The 15936-nt window shown below is 43.7% G+C and overlaps 2 protein-coding genes across 6 annotated transcripts in view; one reads left to right on the top strand and one right to left on the bottom strand.

Annotated features, from left to right (window-relative positions):
- Positions 1-1258, bottom strand: part of Dlg2 (discs large MAGUK scaffold protein 2) — a 1644347-nt gene extending 1643089 nt beyond the window's left edge. For 2 of the 5 annotated variants that reach the window (XM_057756265.1, XM_057756266.1), the window contains exon 1: positions 93-1255. In XM_057756265.1, the coding sequence (XP_057612248.1) occupies positions 93-111 (19 nt within the window). In that variant the 5' untranslated portion in view covers positions 112-1255. Of the gene's footprint in view, positions 1-92 lie in introns of all 5 variants that reach the window. The other 3 variants (XM_057756268.1, XM_057756269.1, XM_057756267.1) reach the window with 3 other exon arrangements.
- A 736-nt stretch (positions 1259-1994) lies between these two features.
- Positions 1995-9978, top strand: Tmem126b (transmembrane protein 126B). Its single transcript, XM_057755871.1, has 5 exons — positions 1995-2089; positions 4799-4914; positions 7533-7723; positions 8748-8859; positions 9634-9978. The coding sequence occupies exons 1-5, from the start codon at positions 2009-2011 to the stop codon at positions 9815-9817; spliced, it is 684 nt and encodes a 227-aa protein (XP_057611854.1). The 5' UTR covers positions 1995-2008; the 3' UTR covers positions 9818-9978.
- Positions 9979-15936: the final 5958 nt, after the last annotated feature.

Genomic DNA, 15936 nt, shown 5'->3' with positions numbered 1-15936 from the left:
TTTTTGCTCTCTAAAAGAATGCAATATAAATTACAAACACCATAGCCAGGAAAAGGAAAACGCAAATGCTGTATATGAACCTGATAGCCCACCTTTCTTCTTGACTGGCATTCTTGGGTCTCTCCACTGACACTGGACTCGAGATCTCTTTGCAAGACTCTGCTTGATCCAGCTGAATTGAGGTGGAGCCAGGTTAAATGTTGCAAACCACTTCCCGCTTCAGCCTTGATATCCAGGCTGAGTCTTCTCTATTTCAAATAAAGAAAATAACGATGCATTTTTCCACAACCAAACACTTTACACTGCCCACAGCGTTCAGAGAAAAAAAATAAGTTTTTCAATATTTGTAAAATATGTGTTCTTGTTTTAAAAGTTGAGAAAGTTATTGTATGCATAGAAAATGTTATTAAAACTTCTCTCTTCCGGCAGCAATACTTTTGGATGTTCAATGACTAACTCACTTAAGGCACAAACCAATTTTAGGGTCGTTGTCTTTATACATGATCGAAATGGTTGGTAATAAAGAGCATCAATTCTAAGGGAAAAGTTTAAACTCGCTCCTTCAAAAATACTTTTAAGAACGTCTGACTCTAGTCTTTTAAAGGGTGTGTGAGTTTGAACAGTTTTTGGGGGGCAGAACAGAGATGCAAAGGCCCCCTTCTGTTTAATGGTTCCGGATCTCACCCCCTCAGTAAAACAGGATCCAGCTTGTCACTTGGATATTTTTCTTCTGTGCTCTCCAAGCCCCCAGTGCTTAATCCTTAATGCCCCTCTGATTTTGATCCTCCAGTGTATATTAATCGAGGGGATGGAAAAGGAGGAAAGCAATCCCTTGGCGTGGAGACATTAAAGTGACAGCGCTATTCAATGGGCACTTGATGCAGGATGATTTGGCGAAGCCGACTTCTTCACGCTGGAGTCATTCACTTCCTGCCATCTCTTTGCATCCAAGCAGCTCCCTAGCCGGCAAAGAAAAACACTGAGGCTGCTGGAAACGAGAAACCAAACCTTACCCCAAAGGTGTTTTCAGAAACGCTGTAGTAGTATTAGGCATGCGACCACACACTATGCAAATAGTCCGCGATATCCTAAATGGGAGTGCAGCTGTTTGGCTTCCACATCCACCCTTTTCTCAGTCTCTCTCTCCAATCTACCCACCTTCCTTTTGCAGAAAAGGCATTTCTCTGCCACCGCTGGCCACCCCTGCCCACACCCCGATCTTATACAGAAGAGCACCGAAATGTCCTGCACCCTCCACGCGATGAAGTGTTTCCTCGGGCAAGAGAAACAGCAGCACTAGAAATTATATAACTCTCGAATTTGGCTTGTCTAAGACATGGAGACTGGAGGGTCGGGGGTTGCTGGTCTGGGAGACGCTGCTGGGCATTTCACGTGCGCGGAAGCGCGCCTGGCCTCCTCGCAGCACCCTCCACCCCTGAAAGTCTGGCCGACCGGGGCTCTTCTGGGGAAGAGGGGAGAGAGGGGACTTCTAACTGGACCCTTTCGGAGCGGGGCTGGAGGGTGGACTGTGAGGGGGACTGAAGACGGGGACGAGCAGGCTATTCCGTGCTGCTCTGGCCGCGCGGGGGAGGCGGCCGGGAGGCTCTAGGGAGGACCCCGAGAAGCCACAGCCTTAACACACCGACCAGGCCGGAGGAGCGAGCTGCCAGCGCTCGACTACCTCAGCGGCCCGGGGAAGAAGCCGCGCAGCAACAGGCCTGAGCCCGAACCGCCTCAGGTTCCCTTCAGGTTGGCCGAGAGGCTGACAAATTGCAGGCGAAGGACGAGCCAGGCGGGCCGGAGGCGGGCCCGCGGGCGCCTGCGCCTTCCTCGGAGCCAATGAGCAGTCGCAGTTTCCGAATGCCACGCCCAATCTCCGCCCATCTGGGGGCGCGGCTTTTGGCTGGGTGGGAGCCGGCGTGGCCAGAGGAGCGAACGGTCAGTCAACTTCAAGTCCCGCCCCAGGCGCTCCGGCCACGCCCTTCAGACCGTCACGTGATGCGCCAAGATGGCGGCGCCGAAGCCGCAAGCTGGGTCTGAGTCGAGGGCTGCTGGTGCGGTGCAGAGGGGCGATGCAGAAGCGCCGCAGGTAGGCGGGAAGCTGGGGCGGTGTGGGTCGCCCCTTCGGAGATGGTGCACGGGAAGGACCTGAGCACGTAGAGAAAACAAACCGGGGCCCCGACTTTATGCAGGGCGTGATCAAGTCTCCAGTTCCTGCCCACGTAGCCCTGAAGTCTCCTCCAGGTTCAATGTAGCTTGTTCTTTTTTCTCGAGGACGTTTTACAAGCTTTGTCTTTAATTAGGAGTACTTTCTCACCTAGCCCCACACGGCCCAACCTCTACTGCTCTCGTTCTGTTTAAGATTTCTATCTTTTATTGATTTTGTTTGTCCTGGTCTAGCGACAGGTTGTGATGGATTCTTAAAGACATTCACTCTTTTGATTACCTGGGAACCCGATTTACACCAGTGCTGGATAAATCATGTGAGAATGTTGGGTAAAATTCTGAAGGTCAATTCGAAAATATACTTAAGAATACAGCGCACTGTAAAACATGCTGCAAACCGTGCACCTACACGAATGCACTCACTTGTACAGGGACGGAGATGGGATCGGTTGGGTGACTTTGAACTTCCTTAACTTTTAGATCAAAAGTTGGTTGTGGCAAAAATCTTCCATGTCAACGCTTGTTGAGCCTTCTTTCGGAAATTAGGATGGCGCACTTACCATGCCTGAAGCCCCGGCTTTTATCCCAACACTACAAAAATAAGTAAAAACTTCTGGGAAAGTTGTCTGCTTTACTCAAGGAGAGGGTAGTGAAAGACTTGCAAACAGCAGGTGCCAAAAATATTGGCTGTCACTTTTCATTATTTCAGTATTTACTGTCCTGCAACCATAATTCTGGGTACCCCTATCCCCAGAGCTGTTTCAAGGGCCTGGAAAATTTCCGTCGGTGCTGGGGAAGACTGCTTAGTAAATTGGATGAGAGCAGAAAAAACAATTCTGTAATGTTTTTTGATAGCCATGTTATTGATATCTACCTTCATAGTACACTAGATGGATTAGGTAGAGAATTCCCCTTAGGAAGTACTATTTCCTCTTCCATTTGGATAGCAGCAGGGGAGAGCAAAAGATTTAAGTCCAGTCCCTTTAAAAAGTTTTAATTTGTAAAGCATTTTGTGCCCTCCATCTTCCTCAGATAGTTTAAGGAAAAAGAACTGACTTGAATACCATTCTGTTTTGAGGCAGCGAAACTGGTCTTTTGATCTTTTATAAACCACTTTATGAAGATCGAGAAAATCATACTTGGTGTGTATTGACTTCCTGGAGTCCGGATCCATTGGTTTTTCATTAATTTGAGGCTTAATATATGCTCTTAACTGAGAAATATTAACATGTAGTCTGTAGTGAGTCTTTTTATAACTATTTATTGATTAATCCAGAAAATGTAAAACAAAAAATAAAAAGCACTGAAGTTTGAACCAGTTGACCTCTCACTGATGAAATAAGTAAACCTTTGCAACCAGAAATTTGGATTTGCAAGAAGTATCCATATTTCCTTGTTAGGATGAAATTAAAAACTCTTAAGCTGCATAGTCTCAGAGTACCAAAGAATTTAACAAATGTTCCCACGAAGACCCAAAAGTCCGACCCATAGCCAGACATTCAGAAAAGATCTTTTTGAAATTTATTTTTTAGTTTTTCACTAGTTAATTGGCCTAACCCTTGTGTTCTCTCAGTGTTGGTGGTTATGTTTATCACATGGGGCACCAGAACTTTACAATCCCTGAGTCCACCTCCATGAATCCAAGCTTCATGGTATACCAGAGCTATTTCTGATAAAGGCCTTGCTTCTACCACAGGAAACTGAATGTACAACATAAAGTCCAAGATAACCAAGACGCACTATCTCTTTCCAGGCTAGAACAGTACCCATCTCCGATCTCTTTCTCTATTTGCCAAAGCACTCTGGCTCGCTCTTACCCACCCCTACCCCAAAATAATCTACAAAATGAGCTCCGCCTTTCATTAGAGAAGACAGGAGATTGCTGTCCACAAGCAAGTATTCTTTCGGCCGCTAGGAGAGGGTAAACAAGTAGTGCCTTCTGTCTTTGGGAATGAACAGAGGAAGCCATACTGAAAGAAAAAGATCATCTCAGTGGCCTGACTGAAGCTCAGTTTTCTAATCTGTTGTCTTAGTCATTGTTCTAGTGCTGCAAAGAGACACCATGACCACAGCAACCCTTATAAAGTAAAGCATTTAATCCAGGGCTGGTTTATGGTTTCAAGAGGTTAGTGCATTATCATTTTAGTGGGCCTGCAGCTGAGAGCTTACAGCCTGATCCACCAACAGCAGGAGGTTGGGGGTAGGGGTGAGAAAGAGAACCCCTAGGTTCAAAAGCATGGGCTTTTGAAACCTCAAAGTCCACTTCCAACAAGGCTACACCTCCTAATCTTTCTAAGTCCTCATATACTGCCACTCCGTGGTGAAGAAGCATTCAAATATATGAGCCCATGGGGACCATTCTTACTCAAACCACCATATATGTAAACATAGAAATAATCATTTTCTCAATTTTTGCTTAACTCAAAAAAAAAAACAAAAGCATTGTCTTAACAGATAAGAGCCCAGTTAAATATTGATTGAATCATTTCCTTAAAATGTTGTGAAAGCAGATACCACAATACCCAGAACATTCCTAGACTCTAAATGTTTTTAGCATGAATATGGCTTTAGGAAGTTTTATTTCATGTTAGCATGGTGAGCTGTTATGACTCTGGAACTTCCTGTTTTCTAGGATATCAAGATGGCACTTTATACACATGGCCGGCTGATTCCTTCTCTAGGAGATGCAAAACTCACAAGACCAATGATTGCCGAAATCATAGGGAAGAAGTTTGATTACAGTAAACAGTAAGAGACACACTCATGACTGAGCCACCAGCGTCACTTGCGCGTCCCTTCTATTACCATGGCCTCTGAGGCTTGTTTAAGAAACTGCTTGCTTTTTGCTCCTTCTGTTTGTCTTTTCAAAATTTGTTTATGGGTAATGTCACTGTTAAGTCTGGAGCATTGCCCCAGCCCCTGGCATTCATCCCAGCCCCCTGGCCTGGGAGTTGTATTAGAATGGACTCCAAATCCCAGCATGCCAGGTCCTAACCCCTCCCCCAGGAACACTCCCACAGGATGTTTAAGTGGGCTCCCAGAGGAGAAACAAGTGGTTCAGGGTTTGCTTGTGCTCCCTGCTTTCCTGTCTCCCCACCATGTGCTCGGCCACCCAAGAGCACCGTATTTAATAAAACGATGGGCATTTTAAAATGATTTGATTTGATCTAATTGAATTTCATTACACCGGCGGATTTTTTCCTAACAGTCACTATAACACTTTGCAAAAGTGCTTTCCTATTGTGTTTCACTATTTCTCTTGCAGTTACTTTGCTCCAATGGCAGCCAGAGTTGCTGTCTTAAACTGTGGTCTAAAAGAGAATCTTCTGGATATTCATATATTTAGGAACACTGGCAACACTGGAGTTCCAAAAGATGCCTTTACAAAAGTTCTGAAAACACAACTGATAACAATTCATGAAGAAGGAAAAAGCTGCTTACTGAGCTGGTTATGAAGGGTGCTTTATTTAGTTATTTACCTTTAAGAACTGGACGGGAATATCAATGGACTGAAACAGCAATGGATTGAAACAGTGGTTTGTTAGACTGGATAATTTCTTTTGCTTCTATTTATATTATTTTTATTTGTGTGTTCGTGTGACTGTGCAATGTATGTGAGCACATGCGCGTGGGTGGGGGCTAAAAGAGGCGTTGTATCCCCTGGAACTAGAGTTAGAGGCTACTGTAGCCCTCAGATGTGGGTTCTGGGAACGAAGCCCATTCTTTTACATCTTTGAAACAAAAAAAATACCTAAACTTATTGCTGAAATATTAGTTGTACAGATATTTTTTTAAATTAAAAGCAATTGGTATGAAACCAATTTGAAGGGTACTTACCTTTTATTGATGAGCAGTTATAATTCAAGTCAGTTTAGCAAGACTGGGAAGGTGACTTAGTGGTCAAAGCTCTTTTTGTTTGAGGACTACAGTTTGAATCCCCAGAAACCCATCGAAATTCGAGGTAAACAGCAGTTCCAGCCTTAGAAGACAGAGACAGTCAATCTCCAGAGCAAGCTGGCAGGCAAAACTAGCAGTCTTTGAGTGTGTCTGAATTAATAAAGAACATTCATGGATGGACAGTCCCCAATATCAACCTCATATTCATGTTAGCACACATGTACCCCTCCCTGACACACATTCATGTTTGCACACGTGTACCCCTCCCTGACACACATTCATGTGTGCACACATGTACCCCCTCCCTGACACACATTCATGTGTGCACACGTGTACCCCTCCCTGACACACATTCATGTGTGCACACATGTACCCCTCCCTGACACACATTCATGTTTGCACACGTGTACCCCTCCCTGACGCACATTCATGTTAGCACACGTGTACCCCCTCCCTGACACATTCATGTTTGCACACATGTACCCCCTCCCTGACGCACATTCATGTTTGCACATGTGTGCTCCTCCCTGACACACATTCATGTTTGCACACGTGTACCCCTCCCTGACGCACATTAATGTAACTCAAGAATAATGTAAACAACGGTTAAATTTTAGAGCTTTATTGATTTGGGTATGAGCCAGAATTAAGCTAAACCAAATCTGTCAGATTTTGTTCAGTGAAGTTTCATAAACCATAGACAAATTATTTCAAATGTATCTGGCCCAATTCACAACTCGTTCTTTTCTAGACAGGCTAGCTGAGTGAAAATAGCTTTCTTTTCTAGATGATCTTAAACAAACATTTGTTTTTCTTTGAGGCAATTATTTTAATAACTGTCAGGGTCCGGTTAGCCCAGACCCTATTATTTCTGTTGACCAGACCCCAACATAAACTATCTCTCTAGACCGGCGTGGGAATAAAGACACAACTCACATAGCTTTATCGGGAGGGACTCTCCGTGATCCCTCATGAAATCCTGAGTTCACATGCTGAAGAATTTTCCTCTCGCTTTATTCTCCAAACAGCCTTATATATCAAAACATAAACTGAGGGGTAAAATCATTAGCATTTTGTTTCCTAGGTAACCAGGTGAGTGGCTTTTAGTCACATCCACATCTACCTGTGCTTGCTATCTCGTCTTCCTGCTCTGTATGGTAGCTCAGTCACGTAGGCTTGAATTAGCACCTCTTTTCATGCATCCTCCAAATTACAAAGAAAGGACCAGAGCCAACATCCTGACCTTTTGTTAGGGTAGCAACAGCCTGTCTGGAAGGGTACGTGACCATCTCAGGTGTGGCCTATGGCTTTAGAGCCTGGCTGCCATACTATATAGAAATATGTGCCTACAAATAACAAGAAATATTTGATATTGGGTAAATATGTTGTAGTTTTTAACTACTGAAGAAAGAATAGATCCATTTCAAGAACGTTGTGTTAATCTTAGTATTTTTCTTTGGTCCTACCAGGCCTTATATTTTTGGAACTTTATTCTTTGGGACTACTAGTGCAACGTCTGGACTACTGGCAAACATCATTTTCAGAAACAGTTTCAAGGTTAAGCATGAAGCCCTGAAAACCTGTGTATCCTTGACTACCCTTCCGTTTTTGTCTACCATCGTGACCTTCAAGCTCTTTGTAACTGATGCTTTGCAGTCAGGTGAATGTAAATTCTTCAGTACATAATGGAGTGGTTGTGAACCACCATGCGGGTCCTCTATGAGAACAGCAGGTGCTCAGATACTGGTCTCTCTCCAGCCCCTCTTAGCATTTTTCTCTAATATTCGTCTAATGACTTTCTTCCCTAATATACTGAGTAGAAGCCACGTCTCTTTCTCTCCTCTCTCTCTTTCTATTTTTCAGGATAGGGTTTTTCTCTGTAGCCCTGGCTGTCTTGGAACTCACTCTGTAGACCAGGCTGAGACCAGACTGGCCTCAAACTCTATCTGCCTGCCTCTGCCTCCCGAGTGCTAGGATTAAAGACATGTAACACCATGCTTCACCAAAAGGTCTATCTCAGGGACATTTAAATTCCTGACACCTAGTGTCTACCTGACACATAGTAAACAATGCCTATGTGTACCCACCTAGAATTCAGGTATCGGATGTGATAGGTTAGTATTCTTAAGGAACATTCCTTCTTAAAAAGCACACATAAATGATATTTCTCCATATTTTAAAGTATAGCAAGTACAGTTTTAAAGCAAGATGTGTAAACAGAGGCTTTTTGTCCCGCCCAGTCCCACAGCCGCTTTTAAAATCATCACTCAGAGGCTTAATATTAATTACAAACTGTTTGCCCTATTGCTCAGACTTATTACTAATTAGCTCTTACAACTTAAATTAACCCATTTCTAGTAACCAATGTTTTGCCACATGTCTTGTGGCTTTACCTGAGCTGTAATACTTCATGTTCCTCCTCCGGCTGGCTGGCATCTGACTCTGCCCTTCTTTTCCCTGAATCTCTTCTTGGATTTTCCATCTGGCTCTATCTTATCTTGCTGTAGGCCAAATCAGCTATTTTATTAACCAAAGGAAATAAAACATATTCACAGCATACAAAAGGGTTGTCCCACAGCCAAGATCCATTTCAGCCTGTGAAGTGACTGACTGGATTCCTAACGTTCTTTCCACTGTTGAACTGTGGTTGCAGACAGCAAACTAACTGTGCTTTCACTTTCCAGGTAACATAAGCCGGGAAAACTGTGTTTGGAGAAGTATACTGATTGGTGTGATATGTGGTGTCACATATCCCACTGCTCTGGCCTTTCATACAAATGGACGTTTGGCAGTTAAGTAAGTCTGTCCATTGCTTCTCTTTTTACTTTATTCTTGCCCCCTCCCCCCCGCCATGTGGTTTGTGTGTATGTGCGTGCATGTGTGCATGATATTATTTCTCAAAAGCTGTCCACCTGATTGTATGTTTTTGACACAGGATCTCACTGTGCAGCCATGAATAGCCTGGAGCGCTCTATGTCTACCAGGCCGGCCTTGAACTCAGAAAGCTGCCTGCCTTTGCAGGTGCGGGGATTGAACACATGCCATTATGCCTGTTCACCTTACATTTTTGAAATAAGGACTGTCATTGGTCCAGAGCAATGGATCCCAACCCTTTTGGTAGTCAAACAACCCTTTCACAGTTACTGCCTAAACTCATCAGAAAACACAGATATTTATAGTACTAGTCATAACAGCAACAAAATTATACTTACAAATTAGCAACAAAAATAATCTTTTGGTAGGGTGTCACCAGAACGTGAGGAACTGTATTAAGGGATTGTAGCACTCAGAGGGTTGAGATCTGCTGAGCTAGAGCTTGCTGTTGGGCTGACCAGACAGTGAGCCCAGGGACCTTTCTGCCTCTGCCTCCCCAGCACTGGGGGTAGAAGCACATGGTCAAAACGTCTGGCTTTCTGGGGGGAGGGGGGGCATGCTGATAAACTTTCCTTTTTCTTTAGGTACAGGCTGATGCAAACAGAAAAGCCTGCTAACATGTACTTGGTATAATAGACCAGTACTGGAAGGACTAGCGTGTCAGTCCAGAGACATGGTCGACTCTTCCATTTTCAGGTATCATACTGTTCCACTCCCTCCAAAAGGAAGAGTCATGCTCCACTGGATGCTCCTGTGTCATACCAGGGTGAAACTAATGTGCGTTCCGCTAGTATTTCAGACAGTTTTTGGAATACTTCATGGCTTATACCACTTTGCTTTATCTGAAAAACTACATGCAAAATCTGTGCCTGGAGACTAACCAAAGAACCAGAGAAGGCCCGGCTGGCAGAATGGACTCTTTTGTAAGGGACTTGGGTGCTGGTCAAAGAGTGGGAAGCAGCGCTGCTCCTTTTGACTACTGTGTATCAAATACTTGGTAAATACAAGTGGAAAACAAGTGCAAGTTTCATCCTTCTTTCTTTGTTGTGTATACAAATAGGTTTGGTGGGGCTGGAGAGATGGCTCAGAGGTTAAGAGCACTGACTGCTCTTCCAGAGGTCCTGAGTTCAATTCCCAGGAACCACATGGTGGCTCACAACCATCTGTAATGAGATCTGATGCCCTCTTCTGGTAAGCAGGCAGAATCTGTATACATGATAAAGAGAGAGAGAGAGAGAGAGAGAGAGAGAGAGAGAGAGAATTTTTTTAAGAAAGAAAGAAATGGGTTTGGCACCTCGGGTCTTACCTACGCCGATTAGTGTGCATCTGGGACTGTGCATGTTGTACAGAACGAGCCCTAGAGACCTCTCAGAAGAGGAATATGAAATCCGAGCAGATGGTGTAAGATGGTTTGAGAGATACACATATGTGAGGGACCTGAGATTGTAACTGTTAACTGTTTAGGCAGATGATGTAATGGGGGAAGCAGCATGAGCTAAATGTTGAAGGGGGAATTGGAAGTTCATAAGGGGAAATTAGGAGGTCTTTGTGCTCACGGATAAGCATTATTAGGGGAGCCAGGAATGTTAAACACACAGGATTGTCTCTTCAAAGGGAGTAATGTATAACTTGGTTTAATTTTTCTCTATGAAGGGACCATTGATCAATCCATACTAGGTCTTTCCTATTGTGAGGGAAGGAAAAACAAAGCCTAGGGGCAGCCAAGCTGCAGTGGGCCATGCAGCAGTGGACTACCTAATTCAGGCAATGCCATCAGACTCCTCTCCCCACTGGGCCACAACTGGACAGCAGAAAGGGCCACAGAGCTGAGGGCTCTGAGTTCTGGTCAGATTGCACAGGAGGGCTAGCCCTGAACACACCTGACTCAGTACCAACAGAAACTGGCTTCAGAGTCCACAAGATCTGTCCTGGTGTGGAATATTTGTAGACTATGTTGTACATGTGTAGCTGTGACTGGTGTAATAAGAAGCTGAATGACCAGTAGGTAGGCAGGAGCGGATAGGTGGGATTTCTGGAGAGAGAGGGGAAGAAAAAATGAACCCAAGCATGAGAGTCACCAGCCATATGCGGAGGAAGCAGGACGGGCAGGATGGAGTGAGGTAACAAAATTGTGGAAGAACATAGATTAAAAAATACAGGTGAAGTTATAAGAACTAGTTAGGAACAAGCCTAAGCTAAGGCCAATCTTTTAGAATAAGTCTGTGTGAGCTCACAGCACAAAAAAAGTCAGATTACAGCTGGCATTTTTTTAATGGTCTTCCTGAGAGGGTCCAAGCAATACATTACTGCAGTCCAGACTGCAAAATAATTGACAGGGATTTTTATTCCCCTTTTCTGGCTCTTTTTGCATTCGCTCCTATGCACTTCGAATTATCAGCATCAGTGGTTCCTTGTTTAGGAAACCAAGGGTTGAATGTTATGGCCATTGGTACAAAGCTGCAGAGCTGACACTCTGAATAGTTTGCCCCTTTGGATCTTCACAGGTTCTCAGTCAGTCACATAAAATGCTTTGCATCAGAGGACCAAGAAGGACCATGCTTATTTTACTCTCTCACCGTTGGGACCCCTTGAGTGAGAATAACTCCTATTCTCCTACTTCCTACTTGTAACTCCTACAACTCCTACTCAGCGCTTCTGTTTACGGAAAGATTTCCTTACCTTCTCCAAGGGTCAGGCCCCATATATTGAGCGGCAGTTGGAGGGATCTCTGCAACTCCCAGGGCCAGCAGAGGATCCAAGACAGGAGAGAAGGCAGTTAAGTTCAACAAGACTCAGTAGCAGGTGTTGGCTCAAACTTCAACGGTCTGACCTTGTGTAGCTTAGGCATATTTAAGCACAACACAAATTATTAAAAAGTTTCCTAGTGATAATTAACTCCCATGTGCGCAAGAAAGCTTAAGACTACATCAAAACTCTCTGTAAAGTGACATCTTCCATAAAGATAGGTTCTAATAGGTTGACTGAGAAAAACAAGCTCAAGGGTCTTGGGGGAGGATCTAATGTGGTCTTGGTCACACAGATAATACAAAGGTTATACACCCCTCCCTTTGAAGAGACAACCCTGTGTGGTTAACACTCCTGTTTCCCCAGGTGTTGTCTGCTGTGGATAGCGCTCTTGTACTGTAAAGGTTTGTCATCACTCGTATTGGTTTAATAAAACATTGACTGGCCAGTAGCCAGGCAGGAAGAGTAGGAGGGGTGACCAGACCAGGAGAATTCTGGGAAGAGGAAAGGCAGAGAGGCAGTCACTACCAGACACATAGGAAACAAGATGAGAATGCCTTACTGAGAAAAGGTACCAAGCCATGTAGCTAAACATAGATAAAAATTGTGGCTTAATTTAAGTTGTAAAAGCTAGTTAATAAGCCTGAGTTAGTAGGCCAAACAGTTTATAAGTAGTATAAGTCTCTGTGTTTCTTTGGGACTGAATGGCTGCAGGACCAGGCGGGACAGAAACTGTCTATAGTTATCTGAACATAAGGACATCCATGCCTCCTACAGAAAAGCATCCCTCTGCTCTCTACCCTGAATCAGTATACTAAGCAGACTCTTATTTACAATTACCTTCACTTACAATTGAAATACTCACCACATAAGTGCATGTCATATATGAAAAACCAGAAGTGTAGTGATTCAGTCACTGTCCTAAGGACGGACAAAATCTGAAGCATTTACAGCACCTTCTCTTTTGGAATCTGCTGAGTCATTCAGTTGTGAATGAACACTGACCAGAAAAGGTATGGAATAAAATCCCACAGTTTTTATGATTATATTAAAAACTGGTAACCTTGGAAATTCAGCAAGGTTGACCTTTGTTCATTTCCCCTGTATTTTGAAAGCTGAGTCACTGTACCTTATCTACTTCAGATCATCTTTTCTGAGGCTAGAGTGATGACTCAAAGGTCGAGCGCACTTGTTGCTGAAACTTGAGGACCAGATTTGGATCCCAGCATCCACACAACAAGCTGGACATGCCCGCATGCATGCCTGCAGTCGACTGCTGTCTGCGGTGGGGGGGAGGGGGGCAACCTCCGGCAGTACAAGGCTTTGAGAGGAATCCACGGAGTTGGCCTAAGCTAGACTTTTCTGTCTGAGGGGGGTTTTGGGAAAGAAACACTCTCTTGATGGCTTCCTTCTTTATTCTCTGTTCTCTCATTCTTTCTGTGTTCTTTCTCTACTGTATACTTTCTTTCAACAGCTTATATGCTCTGTTGCAACTAAGTTTTTCAGACAATATAGGACAAACAGGTTACATTCTGTTTCTTAAGTGAATGATTTCAATGAATACAAAACAAACAGTAAAAACAGCATGTTTTCCATATCCCTTACATGATTAAACATTTTATATATTACAGGTGAAAAACAAATTATCCCAAAGACTCCACATGCATTCATACCCAACCAACTTGTTGCAGACTCACTGTGTGGGCAAGCAAGGTGTTCTTGTCAGGTCTTCTACTGGCAGGCTGCATTTTTGCAGTTACAAGGAAAGGGCCAATCACTTTATTACTTACCTTGAAAGGGAATCTTACCAGGACTCTTGAAGGAATCACAAACCTGAACTTTTATATACGAAAAACAATCAGTCAGCTCTGCTTTAAATCTCTAGGGTACATACCCACTCACCAAGAGATTTTTTATATCACGAGATTGAGGGCAGAAATGGGTATAATGAATTAATCATCACCTTTTGTCATCAACCAATCCTAGCAAGAAAGGTACATCAGCCAACTATAATTGGGCTACATTGTTCTTGTTCCCTGATCTTAACGAGTTCTGCATTCAAACTCTGTGCCTTTCTAAAACTTTAGATTGTCTTCTTGGGGTTTTTTTCACCTCAAAGCTGTTTAACAAGAACATCTTAGTCTGACTTTGTCATTTGCAAAGCTTTAGTTCAGCTGTGATGCCCTCTGAACCCTGTGTGCACATCTCCCAGCACTGAGGGTAAAAGAATTTAAACAAGCGGCCTACTGGGACTCGTTGTTAATCATTAACTTAAGCTACAACCTGTGCTCTTCCTTAAGTGAAATTCTTAGACCTTGGCTGTGAAACGTATCCTTTTATATTTTTTATTCATCAAAACTCTGTATAGGGTATCATTATTATTATCAATTTAGACAGTACAGCTTAGGGAAGGGTCCTTTTTGACAATCCACAGATAAAAGTGCCCAAGAGAACAGGATGTTTCCAGAGCTAAACATATCACAGGCAGTGATCTCCCCACATCCACTCACACCGTGTAGAACACCAGAGAAAGAGCTGCAGAAGACATGTAAAGGCACAGCAGAAGCAAAAGGCGGTGTCGTGGCCTTGCCTAAACGAGATGGGTCGATCAGTTTCCTAATGGGCTGACACCGGAACTTCAGTTACCACCCGCTGCTCCTCTGGGATGGCCATTGGCAGTAGGCCCCAGTGCTGAGTGGGACAAAGGCAAAAAGAGTATGGGAACGGTGTCTGCCAGCATTGCCAAAAGACACAAGATCCAATTCAGTGAGAGGCCCTGCTTGAAAAGGAGGACAGTGATGGAGGAGACCTCACACCCTCCTCTGGTGTTAGTGCATGGATACAGACAAGCACACCACACACACACACACACACACACAATGTGTGCGCACGTGGCTTTATATGACTTCTGAGTCTGACAATTCACTTGACGTGACCATCTCCAACTTCCCCAAGTTGCTGTGGTCATGGTGTTTCATCACGGCAGTAGTGACCCTGATACAGGTGTCTAGAGAAGGCCTGCCTTCTAGATCAAAACCAGCTCCTTTCCATTGTGTTAGTTCATGGAGAAGGAGCAAGAGGGGTCTCTGCAGCCTCTTGTCTAAGGGTCCTGAAGGCATCATTTATCAGCTCCATTCTCCCAGGTCCCACTGCCTCGAAGGCGGGAACACGTGTGTGCACACACAAGGGGTAGCCTCTCCTGTACTGAAACCAACTGAATTTGAGAGTAGGTGTGTCAATATGAAAACAGGCTTTATAACAGTATTGCCAGGGGATAAGGTGGCTGTTTCACAATGAAAAGACCATTGATCTTTTAATCATATAATAATAGAACTTGAAAATGTATGAAGAATGGAAAAGGGGAAATTTCATATAAAAGTTGGAAATTTCAATAACTCGTGACTTAATTGAAAAGCTGGCATAAATTAGAAAGAATGAAAAACACTCAGACAATACTGTCTGCTGGGCACAGTGGCATGTACCTGTATTTCCAGCTGTTCAGGAAGCTGAGACAGGAGAATCATCTGTATTCCCAGAAGTCTCAGGCCACACAGACCCCACCTCTCCAAACAAAGGAGCACAATCACCAATTTGTCTTAATTGCTGCTTTCTGGAATTGTTGTCACAACAGAAGAGTACATATTCTTTTCATGTACACATGAGAAACTCACTTGGAACAGAATCTGCACTATAAATATCAATACATTTTAAAAGGATTCAAGCCCTACCAAGCACATTTTCCAATTATAAAAGAACAGAACCAGAAATTTAAAAACAGATTAAAAAACCAAGACACTTCCAGATAATCCACAGGTCAAGAAACTCAAGAGAAATAACAAGACTGTTTAACTGAATATAGGTAATTTCCATTTTAAATTTCAAAAATCTGTGGGAGAAAAGAGGTATTTAGAGGGGGATTTCTGACATTAAACACACATCCCAAAGGGTAAAGCGATCTCAAACCTCACCCATGCACATTTTTTTTTTTTTTTGGTTTTTCGAGACAGGGTTTCTCTGTGGCTTTGGAGCCTGTCCTGGAACTAGCTCTGTAGACCAGGCTGGTCTCGAACTCACAGAGATCCGCCTGCCTCTGCCTCCCGAGTGCTGGGATTAAAGGCGTGTGCCACCATCGCCCAGCTACCCATACACATTCTTAAGAAACTGGAAAAAAATGGAGAAAATGTAAGTCTCAGATAAAAATAAGAAAGGAGATAATAAATAGCAGAAAGGAAAAATTCAATTTGAAAACATAAA

Source organism: Chionomys nivalis, chromosome 23, assembly GCF_950005125.1.
Source record: "Chionomys nivalis chromosome 23, mChiNiv1.1, whole genome shotgun sequence".
Taxonomy (NCBI): domain Eukaryota; kingdom Metazoa; phylum Chordata; class Mammalia; order Rodentia; family Cricetidae; genus Chionomys; species Chionomys nivalis.
The sequence above is the reverse complement of the archived record's forward strand: the minus strand, read 5'-3'. Positions and strand labels throughout refer to the sequence as shown.